Consider the following 25,966-nt stretch of genomic DNA (forward strand, 5'->3'; position numbering starts at 1 on the left):
ATTGACACAAGCAGCTGCTGCCCAGGGACACTATGCGAAAACATCACATGTCATTCTACTGGCTTCTGTCCCATTCTGTAATGGTGTATTCTCTTGTTAAGTTCACTCTGCTTGCTAATCATTGTATGTCAAACAGGTACTGACCCATCTTTGTAAAAGGACAATGTAGTGAACATGTTTGTGGTTTCAGCATTAAGCATACATAGTTATTGTATTTTTATTGACATTCTGAATTGTGTGTGTTACTGCAACAACTACTAATTCTGAAAGATTGAGATTCATTACCTATATTGTTGATATTACACCTACTGTTCTTGTTACAATTTATGCAGGTGCTAAGCAGGTGCTAATCTTTACCTTTTAAATTTCTGTACACTAACCTTACATTATCATGCTTAAAAAAAACTGATAATCATTTAACTTACCAAATGCTGATACAGTGGCAGCTTTTATTTGTCTTTGGTAGCGTGCTCTTTGTGACAAACATATGGAAATAACCAAAATGAGTAAAATTCCCAAGAAGATTGTGGTTACCATTAGCCACATTAAGAGGAGGTCCTCTGAATCACTTTTTAGTAGCTGTGTCTCTGCTGGTTGAGTGTCTAACACATTGAAATCCTGTAATTTGATGGGTTTCATGTAAATTGTGTGGAAATATTTAAATCGTTAAATTTAAATATTATCTTAATAACAAAAGTTAAATGGCAACATTTATTAATGACAAGAGCAAAGCAAGAACAACATTGCCTCCAAAAAGCAGGTGCCCAAATAATGAAACAGCAGCACTGTGTGAACTGCCCAGATTTTTGGACTTTGAGCCACAGTCAACCAGTTGAGAAAGGAACAGTTATTTTTCACAGTTCAACTGTGATGAATGTGTTATGCTAGATGACACAGATTACACAATATGTAGTAGAAATTGTTATTATTATAATTATTAATATACATTTTGTTTAATTTATATTATACAGTAAGGTATGAATGGAAAGACTGGGAAGTACTGTGTAACTCAAACTGCAGCAATAATAGGTAAAGATTAATTAGCAGTATTTGACCCTTCATGTTTTGCACCATGAAGTTGTGATCTGCCCAACATGGGTGAACGAGTGATTGATTTTATCATTCCAACAACATGTTCCCTGGCTACAATCCAAGCAAAACTTCCTCAGTCTATCATGAGGCGCTCTGGCCAGTGAGCTAGAATATGATGAAGACGTTGATTAGGTCAAGGAATGGATTAGTAATCAATATGTGTTAGTTATTGTAGAGTTGTTTATGATACACTGATGATTAAATACTGTAAATGACAAGATGATATTAATGAAGGACATTAATTTAACTTTATTCATACTTAAAATGGTTGCAAATGATCATATGAATCAATAAACAGTATAACTGCAGTTAACTTTTCAAAGAAAATGATGGTGATGTAGTGATGTGAAGCTGACAACCCCATTATTGCAAGTCACATCAAGAAATGGGAAAGAAACTGTGCTCAGCGATAGCTGTTTTGAAGAAACATGAGTAATAAATGTGTTGGAAATAGGGATATGGACAAAGTAGAATATTGAATACATGATCAGTATGTAGAGTAACACAGTTTTTGTTGTAGACGATTACACGAGACATTTGCACATGAACAGTGCACAGTGCTTACTAAACAGTCAGAAAGAGTCCACAAAGTTGCCCTTCCTTGTCAGTGACATTGTTGCAATTGATAGTTGCTACAGAGCCCCTTCCAGGCAATGTGGAGTGCAGGGGAGGAAATGAAGGAGTGGTGCCGACATCAATGAGATGATGTGGTGGCCGGTCGACATCAGGCGTTGTATGAGACACATTTGCCTGACCAGCTGCATTGTGGTTGGCCCAGAAGGGGGCTGCAGCTGGACCATTTCTCACAGGTGTGAATGTCTTATAACCAACCGTGTCATTGCTGGGATAGAAACCAGGTATGGCTGGACTGTTTCTCGTAGGCGATGGGACGAAGATCCATGTGACTAGTCATGCTATGGCTGGCACTTTCATGAGACATGACTGGACCATTTTTCATAGTCACAGTGGGCATTGTGGGATTGCTGAACAACTAGTATATCAGTGGTTGACATGCAAAATGTCCAATGTGTTACACGGGACACCAGTGGTGCAACTGAAAAGAGAGAGAAAGAGAGAGAGAGAGAGAGAGAGAGAGAGAGAGAGAGAGAGAGAGAGAGAGAGAGAGAGAGATGGAGGGAGGGAGGCCGGGATGTCAGTGGTGAGGATGTTGGCATCTAGAGACCCCAAAAGCGACTCTGACCCACTCATAGTTATGATGTATGTTGATAGGATGATGCGACTGATGTGAGTTGCTAATTTATTAGACCGTGTGAACATCGACGGGCGTGTCCTGTACGGTGACTGTCCATCATGAGGCCGAGAAGAGACAGGAATATTGGGTACCAATACATTTTGGATTGTGGTTGAAGTCTGTGTAGGCGGAGATGCAATCACTGAGTCCGGCATTATTGTGCTGAACTCGTGTTGGGAGGTGCTGAAGTTGTTGGTGACAATTGGAAGGGAATAGTGCAACAGATAGTGGTCACATCGGCATCATGTGGTGTTTGATTCCTCTGATGAGTCCTGAATGTGGCAACATTGTTGCCCTGTGGTATGTGTGCAGTAATCAACAAGGCGCACATAATCAGTAGAGTTAGTGATGTTGTGTGAAGATTGGCAGTGGATGGTGAGCGAGCTGCATTCTGGTGAGTCATGCAGTAGAGACTTGGTGACAGTGTGCTGTCTTGCTCAAGGGGCATTTCTGAAGATGCCAGCAACAGAGGAGCCCAGGTGGCAAGAAGAGACACAGTGTCTGTCGTGGGTGTTTTGCTGCATGTCCGGGATCAGTGACAGTACAGATGCTGGATGGAGTGGGGAATGGGCACGGTCCGATGTTGGGTAGGCATGAACGGTTGGTGGGACTGCGGTCATGCATGCACTGCACACTTGTCATCGTGATGACTGTGTGCTGAGACCATGAGCTGCTCGCACACTGTGGTAGGGGAAATCGATGTGTCATTATTATGTTGCAGGAACAACATGATCTCTGTACAAAGTGCATTCAATGATGCATGGCAGTCGGCATAATGTTGATGAATCACCAAGAACTTGTCAGGTGAGGAGGCACACTGCTTGAGTGTGTCAATGGATGTACAGATGTCTTCCCACTGTTTGTATTGAATGGTGAATGTACCTGGTAGGGGCAGAGTCACAAGGGCAAAAGATTCTGGGATGCAGCATTCCACATTGCAGCAGAGGAGATCGGTGTAATGTGCAAGCAAAGAGAGGTAGAAATAGTGTAAAAAGTCCATTGCTACATCTGGTTTCACAATGTCCTTACAAGAGAATGTCCATGTGAAGTGGTGAGACGACACTTGCAGAATGCGGGTCATGGATCCATGATTGTGATCAATGAGCTGGCAGCTTCGTGCGGTTTGTAGGTTCATCCACTGTCAGCATACCATCAAGCGATGTCAGAGCTGATATCTGCCAGGAAATGGTTTGTTGGAAGTGGGATAGGCGAAGGTGGAAACCTCACAGAAAACTTGTGAGAATATTACATTCATGTGTGCAATCGGAGGTGTGAAATCTGTTAGCAGTCATTGTCAGTGGAGTGGGAGAAGATTCACTGCTGTTGGAATGTTGAGGTGTCTAGGATGGTCTTCTCTAATACATAAACTTGTTGTGAGCACTACTGAGTAGTCACAAGCTGGTGACAGGCGCTCGCGTTCAGGTCAGAGCATGGAGTGTGGTCCCATCGTGCGAAGTTGTTTCTTTTGATGGGTTGCAGGTTACTACCTAGCAGCAGAAGGGGTATACACTGTACGGTGCATATATGTGCATGATGCAAAATATGTTGTCCGTGGAAAACAAACACAAATCTATGCAACCAGAATGTTACAGTCCAAATGGTGCAAGGCATTTCTGGAAGTAGGGTAGGACGAAGAGGTTGTACAGTAGATCATTTGTTGCTGTCAGTTATTCAGGAGGACTAGTGTTGTAAGTTGAATCACAGAACTGAAGAACTTCACTTGCTCATCTGGTTTCTAAAGATGGTGGAAAAGATGGCTGAGAAGCACTGCGCAGCGCAGAATGGAAACCATAGGTATGGCGTGCAAATTTCTGTGGTTGGTGGTTATGTGCGGGTTGCATTGTCATAACTGTATTGTCATGAATTTTACTTCATACATGGACATCAGGAATCGTTTGGGTCACCAATGGGGGAAATCTGGATATGGATGGATGTAGAATATTGAATCCATGATCCATACAACCTTTTTATTGAAGACAAGTACACGAGACAGCCACAACAAGTGTAAAGAGGAAACATTAAGTAGTTTAGAAAATAATTAACTCAACCAACACTCATATAAACTAGAGCTCTCCAACTTTGGATCTCATTTCTGCCAGTTGATTTGCATACAAGCCCTTTCCTTCTCTTTGCGGCATGTTCCCTCTACATAATCTATAAAGACTTGAAGCACCTTTTCACATCTTTGAACTCCTCCTTTCAACATTTTTGTCAGAAGAATTTTGTGCATTTTCTTCAATTTCAGTCTGCAGTTCATAACCAGTAACTTATGGTTGGGCTACAATTTGCTTTTCTCCGGTCCCGAAATTTTCCAGGCCTCAACCTATGATAACCTACTGTCACCATACCTATCACCCAAGAGCTTTCACCCCCTTCTCCAATCACATCCTTCCTTTTTACATGCCTCACCCTCTTTATATGGTGCCCTCTGGTAGTGTACCTGCCTGTTCTTTCCCCTTTCCACCTCCTCCCCTTTTCTGCTCCTTTCCTTTTCCACTTCCCATTCTTTTATTTTATTTTATTTTTTTCATCCCCATGCCCCATCTCCTAATGCTGCACCTGGTAATCTCTAGTTCCTGTATGCCCCACCAGACAGCACTCTTCTGTCACACCACCCATACCCTGCTATCCCTCCCTCTTCCCCACCCCACTCCAGATTTCAATTCATCCATTGGGATATTTATAGTTAACATTTTAACTTTTTATTTGAAATTTATCTATGTTACTTCCTTACTTCATTGTCTGTAACATAAATAATAAATGATTTCCATTATACCTGGGTTTTACTTTCAGATATTTTACATTCAAATGTACATTTGTACCAAAAATAACCATTTCAGTCATAACTGATTACCACTTTCAGTACACATGATTTCAATTTAAACTTATCATTACAAATCAACATATAAGAAGAAAGCGCAGGTTGTTCCCATTTTCAAGAAGGGTCATAGATCAGATGCGAATAATTATAGGCCTATTTCGCTTACGTCAATCTGTTGTAGAATAATGGAACATGTTTTGTGTTCTCGTATTATGACGTTCTTAGATAATACAAATCTCCTTCATCATAACCAACATGGATTCCGCAAACAGAGATCATGTGAAACTCAGCTCGCCCTATTTGCCCAAGAAATTCACAGTGCCGTAGACACTGGCGAGCAGATTGATGCCGTATTCCTGGACTTCAGGAAGGCATTTGATACGGTTCCGCACTTACGTTTAGTGAAAAAAAATACGAGCTTACGGAATATCGGACCAGGTTTGTGATTGGATTCAGGATTTCCTAGAAGAAAGAACACAACATGTCATTCTTAACGGCTCAAAATCTGCAGATGTAGAGGTAATTTCGGGAGTACCGCAGGGAAGCGTGATAGGACCTTTATTGTTTACAATATACATAAATGACTTAGTTGACAACATCGGTAGCTCCGTGAGGCTATTTGCAGATGACACGGTTGTCTACAAGAAAGTAGCAACATCAGAAGACTCGTACGTACTCCAGGAGGACCTGCAGAGGATTAATGCATGGTGCGACAGCTGGCAGCTTTCCCTAAACGTAGATAAATGTAATATAATGCGCATACATAGGGGCAGAAATCCATTCCAGTATGATTATGCCATAGGTGGTAGGTCATTGGAAGCGGTAACGACCGTAAAATACTTAGGAGTTACTATCCGGAGCGATCTGAAGTGGAATGATCACATAAAACAAATAGTGGGAAAAGCAGGCGCCAGGTTGAGATTCATAGGAAGAATTCTAAGAATATGTGACTCATCGACGAAAGAAGTAGCTTACAAAACGCTTGTTCGTCCGATTCTTGAGTATTGCTCATCAGTATGGGACCCTTACCAGGTTGGATTAATAGAAGAGATAGACATGATCCAGCGAAAAGCAGCGCGATTCGTCATGGGGACATTTAGTCAGCGCGAGAGCGTTACGGAGATGCTGAACAAGCTCCAGTGGCGGACACTTCAAGAAAGGCGTTACGCAATACGGAGAGGTTTATTATCGAAATTACGAGAGAGCACATTCCGGGAAGAGATGGGCAACATATTACTACCGCCCACATATATCTCGCGTAATGATCACAACGAAAAGATCCGAGAAATTAGAGCAAATACGGAGACTTACAAGCAGTCGTTCTTCCCACGCACAATTCGTGAATGGAACAGGGAAGGGGGGATCAGATAGTGGTACAATAAGTACCCTCCGCCACACACCGTAAGGTGGCTCGCGGAGTATAGATGTAGATGTAGATGTAGATAACAAAATTAAAGGAATTTAGCCACATAGTGCTTTCAGCTTAATTGAGGAAGCACTAAGTTACCTGTAGAATCTGATTTATAATTGTAACAATATTATGAGAAGGAAAGTTGCTACTCACCTTATGGCAGGAGATGCTGAGTCGCAGATAGGCACAACAAAAAGATTTTCACACTTAAAGCTTTCAGCCAATGGCCTTTGTCAACAACAACAACAACAACACACACACACACACACACACACACATTCATGCAAATGCAACTCACACACACGAATGCAGTCTCAGGCAACTGATTGTGTTTTTTCGAGGCATTTACAAAAGATTTTTTCTTATATCAGTGATTCATAATATAATATACCATTTTCATCTATGAAATAATTATTTTGCATTCCAGTTGTGGATACAGGGTTCATAATTTGTTAGTCTCTCCTGCATGCCTCACCAAATGTACAGGGTGATTATAATTAAAATTAAACTTTCAAAACACTGTAGAAATATCACCACTGGTCAGAATGACATCAAATTGCAAAGGGATATTATCAGAGAAGGGGAAAAACGTATGGCAGAAGGAAAAAAATAGTGTGAAAAGTGATCAATAGATGGTGCTATATGTGTCAGATTACGTAAATGAAAACACCTGTCATGCACATGACCTACTGAAGTTGGTATAAACATGTTGGATACATGGCTTTTCCTCCTTTCATGTCTGCAACATTCGCTGTGACTGTCTCAATGAAGAGCCGCACTCTGCTTGTAAAGCTGTATTACAAGAATAATGAATGTGCACACGTCGCTCTGCAGAAGTTCCACACACTGAAGGGTTAAAAAAAAAAAGGCGTTGGTCTGATGACTGCCATCGGTCTGGAGAAAATGATTCAGAAATGTGAAAAGACAGGTTCTTTTGGTGTGCAGCCTGATAGAGGGAGGAAATGAACTGATGTGATGTCAGTGGAAGCAGTGACCACAGCAATGCAGGAGGAGATGAGTGGTGGTGTGCAAATGTGTAGTGTATGGACAATTGCCCGAACATAGGACAAACTCGTGACCACGGTACATAAAATCCTACGAAACATCCTTCTTTGCTATCCATTCAAAATTACCCATGTGTGTGAGTTGCTTCCTGTTGACCTGCCAGCAAGAGAGACCTTTACTTTAGAATTTCTTGCTTGCATGAAAGTGGGCAATGATTGGTCATGGAAGACTTTGTGGACAGACGAAGCCCACTTCCATCTGACAGGATATCTCAATACACAGAACTGTTGAATATGGGCAATGGAAAATCTACACACAAATTAACCAGTACCACTTCATCGTGAAAAGGTCACTGTGTGGTGCAGATTTACGGCATCATATATCATAGGGCCCTATTTTTTTCAAAGAGAGAGGTGCTTGTGGTCCTGTTATCTGTACCATCACTGGTAAGCGCTATGAGTGTCTTTTGTGCAACCACGTCATTCCAGCTCTCTAACAGTGTGGATGTATGAATGGGATCATTTTTATGCAAAATGGCACACCTCTGCACATTGCAAATCCAGTTAAGCAGCTGCTGAAGCGCCATTTCAGAAATGCTAGAATTATCAGCTTCTATTTCCCTACAGCCTGGCTGTCCTGATCACTTGATCTTAATCTGTGTGACTTCTGGCTGTGGGGCTATCTGAAAGATGTTGTGTTCAGTGTTTTGATTGCAAACAGCTGCAATGAAGTCATGCATTGCACAAAACACTCTGAATGTGACCCTGGAAGCATTTTGATCAGTTGTGGAACATGCTGTTTCTCAATTTCAGTTTTTTTCAGAAAACAGCAGGCAACATATTGAACATGTTTTGAGCAAGTCACATGGAAAATAATAATCTGATTTGATTTTGACTAATGCTTTTTATGTGATTTTTGGCCTCAGGACAATTAAAAACTGATGTGACTGATGCTTTCTATGCGGTTTTTGGCCTCAGGACAATTAAAACTGATGTGATTAATGCTTTTTATGTGACTTTTGGCCTCAGGGCAATTAAAAACCAATGTGAGTGATTCTTTTTATGCAGTTTTTGGCCTCAGGATAATTAAAAACTGATTTTTTCCATCTGATATGATATGACCTTGCCATGGTGGATGAGCTTACGTAACTAACAGTATCACACCTGCACACCCATGCACACTGAGTAGTGCAGTTCGTTTATGACCACTATTAAATTATGATGTTTACGGTGCCATCTATTGCTACATATTGTAACTATTTATTTTTCTTCTGCCAAATGTTTTCTCCCTTCTCTGATAATATTCCGTTGCAATTTGATGTCATTCTGCAGCGGTTTGAAAGTTTAACATTAGTTATAATCACCCTGTATTTTGCTGTCACCCCACTTATAACATTTTGCAGATGTCCATTATTTTAATAACACTAATAATAGCAATAGCAATACCAATAATAATAATAATAATAATAATAATAATAATAATAATAACAATACAGTAAAAATGATAGTAATAACAATAAAATGCTGGGTGGTTATAATTAAACTGAGTGCTGCATTGTGGGCTGCATACATCACAGGATGCTCAAACATCATAGGTATGTTTATTAATTGTTGCACTCATGGAGTATGCTGAAAAAAGAAAAGTTCAATTTTCTGCCCCCTGCCACCAGGTGGAAATATGGCAATTTAAGCAGTCAGAATGTGAAATGTTTCCTGTTTAGATGACAGTATGCTGTTTGTCACTTGTCATTGTGTGTTGATCTCTTTTGCGAAGTGACTTTTGGTGTAAAGGGTTAAGAAGATTAAGTTTTCCATACAAAACATACCAGCAATTGAGGAGAAAGACTGTGCATTTCTGGTAATACCTATGGTAATAATCGCATCACCTCTAGGCAATTTCAAGATTTGTGGCCTTCAAGATCCCCTGACCTAAATCTATATCAAAATTGTAGCAATAGCAGTGCTGCACTACAGAAACATTGCCAACAGAAACATCTGCAAAGAGGTCTATTGTCAATAAATGGGTCAAGGAATGTCAAATAATTTGAAGGAATAGGTGCAGCAGGGAGAGGGAGCAGCCCATTCCCATGGCAGCTGTTTATGAAGTTACTGTAACTATAACTGACTGTGCAGCACATGCCCCAAATTCTGCAGCCAGTCGTCAAGCTGAGTTACAGGAATTGGTAACAGTTCAAAAGATTTTGTGGCACATTTTACACTGGTATCATCCCTACAAGATTCAGAAAGAAGTCCCAAGATAGGCTGCAATCCCTTCACTCTTTTGCATGCATGGAAATGTGTAATATGTGGCTGGGGAATATTTTTTGCGGGTGTGAGGTACATTTTACTCTGCACAGTGCCGTGAATGCACAGAATTGTCGCATGTGGAGTTCTACTCTGCCACATATTGTGCAGTGATAGCCACTGCACTCAGCTTATGTGACTGTGTGATGTGTTTTTATAAGCTCCTTCGTTCTCAGTCATTTTATTTATATTTTTATTTATTTATTTATGAAATCTCACCTTGTGTGACTGTTAGGTGTACAGTGACATCTGCATGTTATAAGGACATCCTTGTGCAAGATGTAAGTCCAGCTTTGCAAAAATGCAATTGTGTCTACAGCACTATTTTCATGCAAAATGGGGTGACACCACATGCTGCTTACCAGGTGAAAGATTTGCTTTGAGAAACCTATAATAACAACAGCATCACCTCTAGACAATTTCAAGATTTGTGGCTTTTCAGATCCCCTTACCTAAATCTATGAGACTTTTGGTTGTGAGGATATCTGAAAGACTGTGTCTGTCAGCTAGTTATCTGGACTCTTCCTGATTAGAAAGGATAGCATATGATGACATATCACTCTGTTTACAATGGATACCCTGCAAGCATCTGTCAATCATTTAGACTGTTTACAAAGCCATATTTTCACCTGGTGGCAGAAAGTAGAACTATTATTTTATCAGTGTATCAATTAATGAAAATACCTAGAATGTTTCAGCATGCTGTTATGTATACAGCGCGCATCACAGCACTTGGAACATCATGAGTTCATTTATAACCACCCAGTATACTAATATTTAAATATAATAATAATAATAATTGTATACTAACAATAAAATGTATATAATGTTTTACAATAACAATAACAGCAACAACAATAATAATAATAATAATATGTTATATCAGTGCTTACTACATTGAATAGTATGATGTCCAACAAATGGGAATTCAAAGATATACAGGCTGTTTGTTTTAACTGAAAACATTGAAATATCTCAAAAACTAATTTCAATTTGTCTGTCTCAGAGGGGGACATACAATGGTACCACATTCAAGTTCCCACCCTGCCCCATGTGTGGATGGTGGGGACTACTTTGAAATCTTCAGTGGTAAGCCCTGTTTTTTATTGCAGATGACGATTCTACGGCAAAATCTAAACACATTTTGTCTGAATCATTTTCTTTGTTTTGCCACAGATGGCACTGTAATTGGAGGAACAGAAATGGATACACAATCATAATTTACGACATGCTACTCAATGGCCCTTGAATATGTATTGCACGTGGGACCCATCTCCACGCTGCGAGGGTAGGACAGGCAAGTATTTCATAACTTCTAATTAGAAACACCATTCTTAACACTGAATTCCTCCAACATACTGAACAGGGGACTACTTGATGTGTCACTATAGCCATGTAGCGAACTAGCGACATATCATGAAAGGCAGTACACTGCGACCGGAGCTCACATATGAAGCAGACGTAGAACAGATAGTGACACTAAAAATTACAATATTTGTGCAGTTTTTTTTGCCTGCACACTTACTTATCATTTGGAAAACAGATGTACAAGTGTATGATGAATGTTGCTATCACAGACGAAAAACCTGAAATGATCCTGATTTCCGGAGAATTTAGGAGAAATGTTGAGGCTGCTGTTGCCTTATATGCTGAATGTTTTCCAGAGAAAGCTCACTCTCATTCATTCTTTTACAAGGTTGTGAATGCCTTTATATCCGATGGCAACAAACAGATTGGCAAAAGGAAATGGAGCAAACACGTTACAGGTAAAGCTAATGAAATAGCTGTGCTAGCATTGGTGCACCACAACCCATGGATAAGCACCTGCCAAAATTACACCACGATTCCAGTACGTCCGTAGATAGTATTGTCACAACACTGCATCATCGTAATTATCATCCATACCATGTGTCGTTGCATCAAGAACTTCGTGGCACCCATTTCCATAACGGGGTAGTGTTTTGTGAATGGACACGTCAACAAATGCAAACAACTCCCATGTTCTTTGCTGAGGTACTATTTTCTGATGAGTCTACATTCACAAACCATGGCAGTGTTAACTGGCATAACATGCATTGCCAGAGTGTAGGTGTGGCATTATGTGGAACAAATTAATTGGTCAATATTTTCTCAATGGCACACAAATGGACGCAAATATCAAAATATTTTTAGAGCAGGAATTATCGGTACTATTGCAGGTGGTGTCCTGAATGTTCAACAATGTATGTGGTTTCAGTACCAGTGCATTACACAACTAAAGCATGCAGGGTATTAGACGGTGTTTACATTGGTCAGTGGGTCAGCAGATATGGCCCTATTAATTGGCCTGCTAGGTCACTGGATTTGATGTTGCTGGATTTCTTTCTGTGGGGATATTTAAAAGATAAGGTTTACCAGCAAGAGCCAACAGGCCGTGAAGACATGGTCAACTGCATCAGAAATGCCTGTACTGACACTCCCGCAGATATGCTTCTGTCCTGTGTATGGTCATTTGAAAAGCAGATCACAAAGTGTATTGAAGTCGGTGGTATTATGTTCGAACACTTAACTCTAATTGGAAAAGTAGAGTAGTGTTTGCCTAGAGTCACAGCTACGCATTGAGTAGTCCCCTGTTCAATATGTTGGAGGAATACAACATTGTGAATGTGGTTTTCAATTAGAAGTTACGAAATACTGGTCTGTCCTACCATTGCATGATGGAGGTGGAGGTTCCACATACCACTGGATATTCAAGGGCCATTGAGTAGTATGTCATAAACTATGAATATGCACCCATTCTATTCCTTCGATTACAGTGCCATCTGTGGCAAAATGAAGATAATGCTTCAGACAAAACGCATGCAGATTTTGCCATAGAATCATAATCCGCAATAAAAAACAGGGGCTCCCACTGAAGATTTTATTAAAATCCCCCCCCCCCCCCCCCAATCTCCCACACAAACGTACTGGAATTATAACTTTTTTTGATCTGATGTGTAGTTTTTGAGATATTTGAATGTAGTCAGTTAAAATGAACACCCTGTATATTATACAAAAAGCATACATCTCAAAATGCGAGAAGTACGTGTCTTTTGCAATTATATTAAGAACTATAACAGCAACAAAGTCTCACAACTTTGATGATTTCATAATTTACACAATATAAAATCAAAGTGTACACTCACCATTATCAGTATTTTACTAAGTAGTGTTATTATGAACAGAGACTATGGCTATTACAAATGACCTACAGAATGAAGTAAACAAATGAGGACACGTTCCTCTGTTATTGTGAACTGGTGAAACCAATGAACATGTATGCAAAGTAAGGGTTGTGGTAACATGGTAGTCTGTAGCATAGCACACTGTTTATGTTCACAACATATTGAATGCATTTTGGGACATCAGAAGCTCAGCTGTTTCAAAGTAACAGAATAATGTGTCCTCATTTGTTTACTGCACTCTGTAAGTTGTTCATAACGGCAAAAATCTTGCAGTAGATGATAAGTCTTTCACAGTAGTGAAGATTAGAAAGTTCTCTTAACGGATACATTTTAGAACCCATGTTTACTGGAAATTTTTTCCTTGTTTTGGTCCATACTACTACCTCTAAAAATATGGAATAAATTTGCCCCCACCCCCCAATTAACAGACACACATCCTTACTAAAGCAGTTTTTCCTTGTGAGCTCATGACCCTCTTTGGATCTGTACCTGTTCATTCACGCAGAACAGAACGGTGAAATAAATTACATGGATTCCTTGAAAGAATTTAGAATAGTGAAGAAATTACCTTGAAAAGTCCATCCAAGTTCTCGATATTTTGATCCACGAGCCGAAGCACATCATTAACTTCCATGATAGAATTGTCTCTCTTATTTACCAAATGCAAATATAAGTCAGTCTTTGTTTTGTCAACAGAACCATCATGATTTTCATGTATTTTGTATTCATCAATATTGACAATGGCACCAGTGACGTTTCCTAGAACTCTGTACATTTTTAAAGTTTCAGATAATCCCATCATTATAAAATGTAGTCAGTAGTGATAATTTTTCATATATGTACTACACTGAAGAGCCAAAGAAACTGGTACACCTGCCTAATATTGTGCAGGACCCCCCCCCTGAGGATGCAGAAGTGCCGCAACACAACATGGCATGGACTTGACTAATGTCTGAATCAGTGCTGGAGGCAATTGACACTATGAATCCTGCAGGGCTGTCCATAAATCCGTAAGAGTATGAGGGGATAGAGATCTCTTCTGAACAGCTCATTGCAAGGCATCCAGATATGCTCAATAATGTTCATGTCTGGTGAGTCTGGTGGCCAGAGGAAGTATTTAAACTCAGTGTTCCTAGGCCACTCTGTAGCAATTCTGGAGACATGGGGTGTTGCACTGTCCTGCTGGAATTGCCCAAGTCTGTCAGAATGCACATTGGACATGAATGGATGCAGGTGATCAGACAGGATGCTTACGTATGTGTCAGTTGTCAGAGTTGTATCTAGACGTATCAGGGATCCCATATCACTCCAACTGCACATGCCCCACACCATTACAGAGCCTCCACCAGCTTCAACAGTCACCTGCTGACATGCAGGGTCCATGGATTCATGAGGTTGTCTCCATACCTGTACATGTCCATTCACTCGATATAATTTGAGTTGAGACTCGTCTGACCAGGCAACATGTTTTCAGTCATCAACAGTCCAATGTCACTGTTGATGGGCCCATGTGAGGCATAAAGCTTTGTGTCAAGCAGTCATTAAGGGTAAACGAGTGGGCCTTTGACATTGAAATCCCGAATCGATGATGTTTCTTTCAATGGTTCACATACTGATACTTGTTGATGACCCAGCATCGAAATCTGCAGTAATTTGTGGATATGTTGCACTTCTGTCACATTGAATGATTCTCTTCAGTCGTCTTTGGTCCCGTTCTTGCAGGATCTTTTTTTTTGGCTGCAGCAATGTTGAAGATATGATGTTTTACCAGATTCCTAATATTCACAGTACATTCGTGAAATGGTCGTATGGGAAAATCCCTCACTGCTGTCTTGGAGATACTGTGTTCCATCGATCGTGTGCCAACTATAAGACCACATTCAAACTCACTTAAATTTTGATAACCTGCCATTTTAGCAACATTAACCAATTTAACAACTGTGCTAGACACTTGTTGTCTTATATAGGTGTTGCTGACTGCAGCGCTGTATTCTGCCTGTTTGCATTTCTCTGTATTTAAATACACATGTCTCTGCCAGTTTTTTTGGTGCTTCAGTGTAGAATAAGACACATCTAGAGAAGAAATAAAATTTGTTGTGTGTATTATATAACAAATGTATTTACAAGATCACCGATTTAAAATTTTACTGTATTAAATCATAATTTTTTAAATGTGCAACCTTAATTCTGTTATTATATCAATAATAAAAATAGCAAGATTAAAGCTGATAAGGGAAAATTCTGTATACTTACTCCCTGAAAATTTCTATTCTCTCTCGTACTTCAGATGGATGCTGACGTAGAACAAATCGCACTCTTTGATCTTCACGTAACAGATAAATGAAAACTTTTGCTGTATCTAGAAGTCCATCTGTATCATTCACCAGCACCTGGTAAGTAAGATAATTATCTGTACCTGTAAACTTATACATTTAAATAAAATACAGACTTAGTTTATTTGCTTTCATTTGCTACTGTAAGGTGTTCATAATTTATTATCAAAAATTGTTAACATAATTTCAAAGATTAAATGTTGAACTTATTTTTCAGATGTTTGTTTACAAAGTACTGAGTGAGGAATCTAAGAATGTACCATGGTCCGAGGTGAAGACGAAATTATACGAATTCCTGCACACACAAACTTATTTTAACAATCTCCACTCCATTTATGAATGAAATACGAAGAAACTCCAATATGTGGGCAGTTGGAAGTATCTTCTCGCCATAAGTTTTACAGTTGTTTGCAGAGTTTGGTGGTTGTAGTGTTATAGTCTTCAGTGTGGATATTTTTACATTTTCTCCTTCCATTTTAATGAACTTTATGTACTCCTTGTGGCCATAAACCCTCATAAAAAAGTATCATTCATGCTCTAAAATTTTGTGTAAAGGTTTTCTCTCTCTTACTTTTTCCAATATAAGTTAAATAGAATTTGTGTCATGCACAACTTATTCCCGGTTACATATACAGAGATTTCTTCATGCTCCTTTATCATAATCATTAGTTTTATTTTTATATGTTGTAAGTGAAACAATTTAGCATCCTTCTGCCTACCGTATTTACTCGAATCTAAGCCGCACCTGAAAAATGAGACTCGAAGTTTTGTTTGTCGCATTCTGATAGTGCGTGTTTACGGCCTGTCGCCGCTCGCAGCATGGCTTGCTTTTGTGCGCGCTACCGCCGCTTACAATTTAAAAAAAAAAAAAAAAAAAAAGAGAGAGAGAGAGAGAGAGAGAGAGAGAGAGAGAGAGAGAGAGGAATCGTCTCATTAGCGAAACAATGGCAAGAGACTGCTATTTGTTGTTACTTACACTGCTGCTTTCTTTGATAATGATCAACAAGAACCAAATAATAGACTGCGTATGATAGAACATGTTCTGAAAGAGAGTTAGGCGAAAATTTTTCTCCGTTTGAAAATCTTTGCGGCCGCTTCTTTAGTACATCAAATTCTGCACAGAAATTAGTCATCTTAGATTTAAAAATCTAGTCAGTTGCCGTGCTTCATTTCTGACTGTATCACTATTAGGCATAAAAATAATACGAATATAAACATGACACGATATGTATATTCTTCCGCGTTTGCTGTTGTCTCGCTCTAGTTTCGCAGTTTATTAGGCAGACAGGATTTAAATGAGATAGCAGCAAACACGAAAGAATACATGGCAAAATGTTTATATTCGTATTATTCTTATGGTGAAGAGAATAGTGCATGTGATTCACATTTCATCAGGTTCCTATTAGCAACCATCTCTTCTCACAGGTAGGAAAAAATTCAGAACGTAGAGTTGGCCATATTGACAAACATCCCAAACAGTCTTGCCAGTCGTATTTTCGTAGTACATTGAAATTCTGCTACATTCGAAGATGAACAATACGGAATTTGTATTTACTTCGTTGGATAATGTATGAAAATGGTCGAAACTCGGGACGGAGAAAAAAAGCTCGTCTTCCACCTTTTTTAAAAATTTATTTATTGGAGCAGAGGTTTCGGCGCCAGTATTTATCTTTGTGTCTACAAAGCATGCTACATATATTCGACGGCAGAAGTTAGTTGTGGCGGCACCTACTAACATTTTTCAGAACTTCCGCTTGCTTTGCACTCGATTCTAAGCCGCAGGCGGTTTTTTGGATTACAAAAACAGGAAAAAAAGTGCGGCTTACATTCGAGTAAATACGGGTATATTCTAGGTAGCTTTGGTGTTATATATTTACTCTAAATGTATTATATACCTGCACTGTGGCAGCTACCATTACATTTATGACTCGCACTCTCTGACCTGTTGTTTAGATGTTCATACAGTCAAATGTACATTGATGGGAAAAAAACTGCAACAGGAAGAAGGAGTTGGGTGACATACGCCAAAGTTGGTAGACATGTTTCTACATCTGAAAGATGATTTTTATTCAAATTTTGCACCAGTTGCATAAGAGTAACAGTTTGTTATCTAGGAAGAAAAACTACACGATGTAACGGTCATGAACGTTAGTTACCTTTGAGATGGGATTTGGTGAGTTAAGGATTAGTCAAGAATGCCTTTAAGGTGACAAAGACACCTTTATCAACACACCACTGAGTTTGAACGAGATCATGTAATTGGGCTACGAAGGTGGATGTTCCTTCTGTGATATTGCAGAAAGCCTTACCAGGACTTACATGACTACTGGCAGAGCTGGTCGCTGGAATGTATGGCCACAAGAAGACTGGGCTCTGGATGCCATGTGGCACTACCAAGAGGGAAGGTGACTGTGTTCAGTGTATGTCTCTGGCACAAATGCAGCAGCAATTTGCAACAGTTGGCTCCAATGTGCCACAATGAACTGTTACAAATCACTTGCTTCAAGGATACCTCTGAGCCAGATGCCATCCGTGTAGTGCGCATTCCACTGACCCCAAACCGCCGCCATTTGCGACTTCAGAGGTGTCAATAGAGAGGTCATTGGAGGACATGGTGGAGGTCTTTTGTTTTTTCTGATGAAAGCTGGTTCTGCCTCAGTGCTAGTGATGGCCACATGTTGGATAGGAGGAGACCAGTTGAGGGCCTGCAACCAACCTGTCTGCATGCTAGGCACACTGGACCTACACTTAGCGTTAGTCTGGAATGTGATTTCTTATGACAGCAGGAGCACTCTTGTGATTATCCCATGCACCCTGCATTTGTACATTAACATGGTGGTTCGACCCGTTGTGCTCCCATTCGTGAACAGCATTTCAGAGGTTGTTTCCCAACATGCTCTACAGAGTGTCAATATGCTGCCATAGCCTGTTCGAACACCAGATCTTTCAGCTGAGCACATATGGGACATCATCAGACAACAACTCCAGAATCATCTGCAACCAGCATTAACCATCCCTGACCAGGTGTAACAGGCATGGAACTCCATCCCACCAACTGACTTCCAGGACCCGTATAACACAGTGCATGTGTGTTTGAATGTTTGCATTCATTCTTGTTGTTACAGCGGTTATTAACGTACCAGAATTTCACACCTGCAATGGATTATCTCACACTTATGTTAACCTCTGATCTTGAAGTGTTAATCAGTTATTTTGATTTTGCGGCGTGCAGTTGCAGCTGTGGCGGTTCTGAAGCAGAGGACTAACAAAGTTGTTTGTGTGCTGTATTCAAAAATTAAATTTAGTAGATTTCAATTGTTCTTCCAAATATTAGCAGTGTGTTTACATTTCATGGCATGCAGTTGCAGCTGTAGTGGTTCTTAAGTTATGTTCTGACAAAGTTATTTGTGCAATGTTATTCAGTTATTAAATTTAGCAGTTTTCAATTGTGTCTCATGATGTTTCTGGTGAAATAATGGTTTAATAAACTTTCAGAAACTTTCATACATTGTGTTCTTTAGAGTTGTTTGTGCATTTTTGAGTAGCTTCAAACATGGGCTTGCTATGAATGTTCACTGTAAAGATCTATCTTACATGACAGAATCTCCCTGTTGTCCACATAATATCAATAGCATGCTTGTTCGGCACATGTACAGTTTTTCTTCAAAAATTCCTATCCCTGTGATCTCAAAATCATTAATTTTGTATAAATGTAAAAACCACTCAGGGATCATTAATTTTGTAAAAATGTGAACACCACTCAGAGATTAGGCCTTAGGCCTGCTCCATCTGGCTAACTGCTGCTTACAAGCAGTATGTGGAGCAATCTACAGTTGCAGAACATGTGATCAGCTACAATTGTGGAACATGTGATCAGCATGTCACCAGTTCCCTCACCTGTGACTGCCAGTAGATGAATCATGCTGTGGCTTCTGTATTCTAGCAACTCTTCATTTGACCTCAAAATGCTGAGTAGAATCTGTTCTGGATATCAGTAGGAGATACTGGGAATTGAACCTGGATCTTCCACACCAATGTCAGCAGTACTAATCATTAGGCTGTTGAGGTGGTCTGTTTAATTTTGTGTACAACTGTTATAATTTATTGAAGACATTTGTATGGCAAGAAGCAATGTCCATTCATTAACAGAAGAAAAACATTTAAAGAACCAAATTAGTTGTTATTTTAGGTTCATCTATATATCTGCTCCAACTAAACCCTTTGCATTGTAGGTGAAGATTGAGGGGTCATGTATCATAATCACTCCCCATCATTGTCCATTAATTATTATGCTGTCCTGAGTGTGGAACTGGCAGTTCTCTTGTTGTAGTCCCAGAATGTAATTTGCTGTGTGGTCAGCATGGCTATCTGCCATGCAGAGGATCTGGATTCAATTCCTGCTACTGCCAGCAATTTTTCCTTGTTGGGAGGACTGGAATGGGGTGCCTCTTGAGGTCTTTTAAGGAGCTACTTGATTGAGAAGTAGTAGTTCCAGGTCACAAAACTGACAACAGCTATGAGAGTGGTTATAGTGACTCCATGGCACTCCACACCACAACCAATGATGCCACTGGCAGAGGTTGGTACTGATGGGCCTGCCATAGCCTGTGGATGGAACTTACATTTACAATTTACTCCCAATACATATTTAGCAGCATGATTTTTTTCTTTAAACTACCTGTGGAGCATACATAGTTCTTTGTCTTATCTGTACTTATGGGACATGAAAATTATTTACTGATATAGACTGGAACTGTTCTCGATGTGAAGGTGTAACATTATTATAAGCATGGTGCCCCGATGTCTCCAACTTTAACAGTAGCAAGACATTTTCTAGGGACACTTGACATCCTATTTTTGGAAGCACTGAAAATAATCTGTTTCTGTCTTCAAAAATTTTCATTTATAGTTTCTGAAAACACTAACATTTAATAGTAGGAGATACTTCCAGCATTCATTCAAAGGTATTAACTTAATCCGCAAAGTTCAGTTCTAAGCAATTTATCAAGAATATAAAAGGAGTTTTTTACTTTAGCATTAATATGATTCTCTTTTGGAATGCTTCAGAGAATGCTAGTTCTGATGTTATGTCTTAAGTTCCAACAGAAATTTGCTTTAATTATCACTAGCCCTTAAAATCCACAACTGGCTTCCACATTACACACGATTTCATGATGAAGTCTTTTACTGGTTGCCTGACAAGTAGAAATGTTGACTGTAAACAGGTCTTTATGCTTACTCTGTGCAAATATCTCTTATTCTTTAGAAACTATCAATATGGTCATGTACACATTAGGCCACCAGTAGGAATAGGAGACAAAGTAACGCATTTCCTGCTAATTTTATTATATAAACTTAACTTCAAATAAGCAAATTAGTACATAGTAGTGCAGTATAGTTTATTGTTTATACAGTGTACAGCTTTTAGCAGTGGCTGTATGGGCTCCAACTGTCCCTCAGTGTTCTCCTCCATGATGAGGTCTATGGAATATGATGATGATTGAATGGGTTACTTGTCTGATAGCATGCCTAATACTTGTAATCAGACCAAACAATAGTGGGAACTTTGTGTAAGTCATAAGAATATGTTGGTATTGAACAGCAATCAATAACAGAAGTACTGTGAAATCATACATAGTGTACCAGTAACACAGAATCAAAAGGGTCAGGGGGTAGAGATAATAATAAATAAGAAAATAGGAGTGGTGGTAAGCTACATTTGTTTTTGAGTTATCAGTCTTCTGACTGGTTTGATGCGGTCCTCCGTGAATTCCTCTCCTGTGCTAACCTTTTCATCTCAGAGTAGCACTAGCAACCTATGTCCTAGATTATCTGCTGGATGTATCCCAATCTCTGTCTTCCTCTACATTTTCTACACTCTACAGCTCTCTCTAGTAACATGGAAATTATTCTCTGATGTCTTAACCAATGTCGTATCATCCTGTCCTTTCTTCTTGTAAGTGCTTTCCATATATTCCTTTCCTTGCAGATTCAGCGAAGAACCTCCTCAATTCTTACCTTATCAGTCCACCTAATCTTCAACATTCTTCCACAGCACCACATCTCGAATGCTTGTACTCTCTTCTGTTCTGGTTTTCCCACATTCCTCCTGTCATTGCCATACAATGCTGTGCTCTGAACGTACATTCTCAGAAATTTCTGCCTCAAATTAAGACCTATGTTTGATGCTAGGAGACTTCTTTTGGCCAGAAAGCTTTTTATGTCCTCCTTGCTCTGCCCATCATAGGTTATTTTGCTGCCTAGGTAGCAGAATTCCTGAACTTTCTCCAATTATGATGTTAAGTTTCTCACTGATCTCACTTCCGCTACTTCTCATTAGATTAGATTAGATTAAGTTTTTGTTCCACAGACCCAAAAATGAGATGATTCTTGTGGGTGTGGAGCAAGTCAGAAAGTATAACATGAAAACATAAAACACTTGAATATAATACTCACTAACCTGATCATTTTCCAGGAGACTGTCACAATACAATACAATACATTACAGTAAACTGGAACTACTAATATTTATAGAATTAATACATTGTCAAAATGAAACATAGTTATGCATTTTTAATAAATTAACCATACACAAAATACCTAATTGTGACTATTGTGACCAAGTGCTGTCAAAACTTAAAACTAACAGACATTTTTACTTAAGCTGGTCTAATAGTCCCTGTTAGATATTCATCTATAGAGTAGAAGGAGTTGCCTATCAAAAAGACTTTCAAATTCTATTTAAACTGTGCTTTATCTGAAACAAAGTTTTTAGTGGTTGCTGGCAATTTATTGAAAAGTCTGTTCCTGAATATTGGACCCCTTTTTGGACCAAAGTAAGTGATTTTAGGTCTTTACGTAGATTGTTCTTTCTTCAATTTACTCTCAATCCTTATTCTGTACTCATTAGACTGTTCTTTCCATTCAGCAGCTCCTGTAATTCTTCATCATGTTTACTGAGGATAGGAATGTCATCAGGAATTTTAATGATAATATTCTTCCACCTTGATTTTAATCCCACACTTGAACATTTCTTTTATTTCTGTCATTGCTTCTTTGACATATAGATTGAACAGCTGGGGCGAAAGGCTATATTCCTGTGTTACACCCTTTTTAATCCATGCACTTCATTTTTGGTCTTCCACTCTTATAGTTACCTCTTGGTTCTTGTACACATTGACTACATCCCTGTCTTACACCTTTTTTCATATGTGCAATTCATTCTTGGTCTTCCACTCTTATTGTTACCTCTTGGTTCTTATACATATTGTATACCAGCTGCAACCAGTGCTGCCCGCTGCATATAAACAGTCAGTTGTAAGAAAATGTTACCATCAAAACTTACTACCCATGCACATGCGCCATCATAAAAGTTCTTTTGGAAGTATTGTGGTGTGAGCCACTTGTGGCCCAAAAAACTGGCAGAACACTGGTCTTTCAAAACTAACTTATTTACTTAAGGAAAAAATTTGTATGTTATTGAGTAGCCAAGTACAAAATGTGCCAGGAAAGAGAGTAAATAATTGCATGACTATGTGTCACATGACTAGCATGAAAAATATAACTATCTTGGTATGCAAGGAGAACGATAAATGTACTGCAATACGTCTCCTAAATAACATTATGGTACTTCTTGTTTTCTGTGTATTTGTAGAGATTTCTGGCTCTCAATACAAGTGAGCAGCCAATGTAGAGTTGGCTGCGTGAGAAACACAGGGTGCCCAGATGAATACCTGACACTTTTACCATTTAACCTAGATTCTTGTTTATAGTAACCCAGAAGGCTGCTTTCGATGGGAACTGCAAGAGTTCAAACGGGGACGTTGTTGGGATGATACGAATTCATGTTGTTAATGCTATCTCTTCCTTGGCTCCATCTGTGATGATGGGGCCCCTGCATGATATGCCTTCTCAGGCCCATGATGTGAAAACCTGGTGCCACTGCACAATTGTGGTGCATCTGGGTTATGAATCAATAAGACAGGCACACACACCTTCAGCTCCAACTTGTTGGATGGCACCCCCAACAGCTCTAATGAGTTTAGAAACTCTACAGGATATGAAGTTGTGTCATCTCTTGTCATCACTGTATCGACTGATGTGTAGGTGGTCACTTCACCAAGTACTCAATAAATTTTTTATTGGTGTTTCCCACTGATTCATTCTTATGCCCCAGGAAAACTCTTTCACACAACACTCCTCATCACTCAAGTTTTCATGTAAGCCCAGAAAAACTTCATTAATTAGGTTATCTTCCAAGCTTACAACATTGCAAGAGCAGCTTTTAAGCTTTCCGAATCCATTGCAGCCAATGCGACATGCCTGTCCTTAAGCAACTGGGCCAGCAGCAAATTCAACAGGAATGTCTTACCAGTGTCCCCAGGTAATTCCAAGGAATGAAGACCCCCCTTCCTCAGCTCTCCAAGTGATTCAAAATTTTATTGAAAATGTGCCTTTGTTCTAATGACAGCAGGAGCTCACTTTGGGCAACTTGGGCCTCCAAGGCTGCTGTGTTGTAACTGAGGTCCCTCAGCAAATCTGTGGACAAATCTCCTGCTTGTTGTGAGGTGGGCAAGCCAAAATCAGACAGGCATTTTCCCACCATCGAGAAAACTTTGTCCTCAATAACTTTCAGTGCTTCGTTAAAATATACCTCACCACTGGTCTATGCTATCCCTTGGTACTGATGGGTGATTTCTTCAGATAATGCTGCTTTATATTTATTCCAAAGTGTCATATAGGCTTCAAGAGTCTACAGGTGCTCAACATGATGGCAAAGAGCTCTCTCAACTTGGCTGATGACCAGCACAATACGGCATCCCCCATTGTAACGTACCAGTGGTCATCTTCCAAAAGTCCCGTCACCTCATATGCTACACAGAACATAACATTTTCTTCTCTGTCAACTATTTTCAGGGCCTATAAACTGATAGGGCTTTGGACATGGGTCAGAAGCTACTGTACACAATAACACTCAAATTGTGTTACATGCGCAGTGTAAATTCTGCCCAGGGTAGCTGATACCTTCACGTTTAGTCAGCCTTCGACCGGGGTGCCCTGTGCACTTTGTTTCCGTTCCTTTCATGACGTGTTCCATGTATAATATTTTGGAACATTGGCATACAGCAAAGTTATGCCAAAGTTGTCCATCTGGCACAATCAGAAATTGTAGCGAGGGTGGTTGTGGACGGTGTAGTTACTGATTGCACTAATTGGCCTCCATGAAGTACACATGTTCACTGTTGGGAAGGTAAATTGCTAAATGTGTCACTATCAGGATTTCTTGTGAAGCAGCAAGCCCATTATCTGCCACAAAGCTTCACTGCTGCTCACGTATCGACCCGCTCTAAACATTTGCACTTTGTCTCTTGGATCTTATTAGCATAGTTCTGCTGTAGCACAGTAAATATTGTCTGGTCACTGCCTTTGTTTATGTATTTGCAAATACATTTAATTGCCTTAATGTGGGCATTAAATATTTTGGAAAGAAGTGGTGACTCTGAAATGACCCAGCTGTTGTACTGTACGATTTCCTGGGCCATACGTCTCACTTTCAATGTGACCGTGCACTTTGCGTCCTTGGGTGCTCTACATCTGTACAACAGGTATCCATTCTTGTTCATTTCAGTCTCTTTTAACAGTGGCCGAGGATACTTTTTGGTGCATTTCCTTTCCTTCGTGCATGGGGACATAGGGTTCAGCACTCCACAAGGTCCATGGAATAGTCTCCTAATGGCCATATCATACAGCTGTTTGTTCGCATTGGGGTCAGGCTGCTCTGCTGACATCACTACATCAGTTTGGTTCAGTCACAATTTCTTTTTTAACCACAGCTGTGCTTTCCCTACTCAATGTAATACACGAAGCACTGCACTTCACCAGAAACTTGTTTATTCATAAGGAGTGCCATCAGCTTTTGCACTTTAACTGTAAAATGTTGCACTACAATGTCATGGCAGTCTGTCAGTTTCTGCCTGACCATCAGTTCTTCCCTGATCTCAGTCCAGGCTGGGTTACACATGAAGCTGATGAATAATTCCAGCTAACCACAATTCTAGATACAGGAGAACACATCCTGGGTGTATTCATGGAAGTACATTGGACTGTTCATGAATGATGATGGGAGGATAACCATCTGACCTAAGTTATTCAGATTTACATTGCTACTGCTCGCAATTGCATCTTGCAGGTGGATGTAATTCTCTGCATGCAGCTTGCTTTGATATAGTGCTATGAGCCTTAGATGCTCACTCTCCATCTTCACATGCATGTCTATCACAATTTGCAACCGAAGTACACTATAACACAATGGCAAGCTGAAATCATGTTTGTGGGCCATCAGATGAATGTGAAACACATAGAAATCCATGCACATAACTTTTTTATTTGGGTTCGGTTCTCCAGCCACCAGATTTGTTTAAGGAATACTGGAATGACATCCTTGCTGCCCTCTCCAAAACATAATGGGATACAGTTAGGTATTCATTGTAAATATTTGCTGGCATTCGGCTTGTTGTTGGGCAATAGCAAGTCAGCGTGTGTCTGC

General features: G+C 39.7%; 1 protein-coding gene and 1 long non-coding RNA gene across 2 annotated transcripts in view; one reads left to right on the top strand and one right to left on the bottom strand.

Moving 5' to 3' along the window:
* LOC124613911 overlaps positions 1–15,968 on the top strand; it is a 112,947-nt gene extending 96,979 nt beyond the window's left edge. Inside the window, exons 2-3 of the long non-coding RNA XR_006979653.1 lie at positions 15,375–15,480; positions 15,638–15,968. This is a non-coding gene — a long non-coding RNA (uncharacterized LOC124613911). The remainder of the gene's footprint in view (positions 1–15,374; positions 15,481–15,637) is intronic.
* LOC124613910 (cadherin-23) overlaps positions 1–25,966 on the bottom strand; it is a 356,576-nt gene that overhangs the window by 13,887 nt on the left and 316,723 nt on the right. The window contains exons 28-30 of the mRNA XM_047142660.1: positions 15,341–15,477; positions 13,656–13,854; positions 426–618 (exon numbers count right to left, since the gene is read on the bottom strand). Coding sequence (XP_046998616.1) covers positions 426–618; positions 13,656–13,854; positions 15,341–15,477 — 529 coding nt within the window. The remainder of the gene's footprint in view (positions 1–425; positions 619–13,655; positions 13,855–15,340; positions 15,478–25,966) is intronic.

This window comes from Schistocerca americana, chromosome 4, assembly GCF_021461395.2.
Source record: "Schistocerca americana isolate TAMUIC-IGC-003095 chromosome 4, iqSchAmer2.1, whole genome shotgun sequence".
Classification (NCBI taxonomy): domain Eukaryota; kingdom Metazoa; phylum Arthropoda; class Insecta; order Orthoptera; family Acrididae; genus Schistocerca; species Schistocerca americana.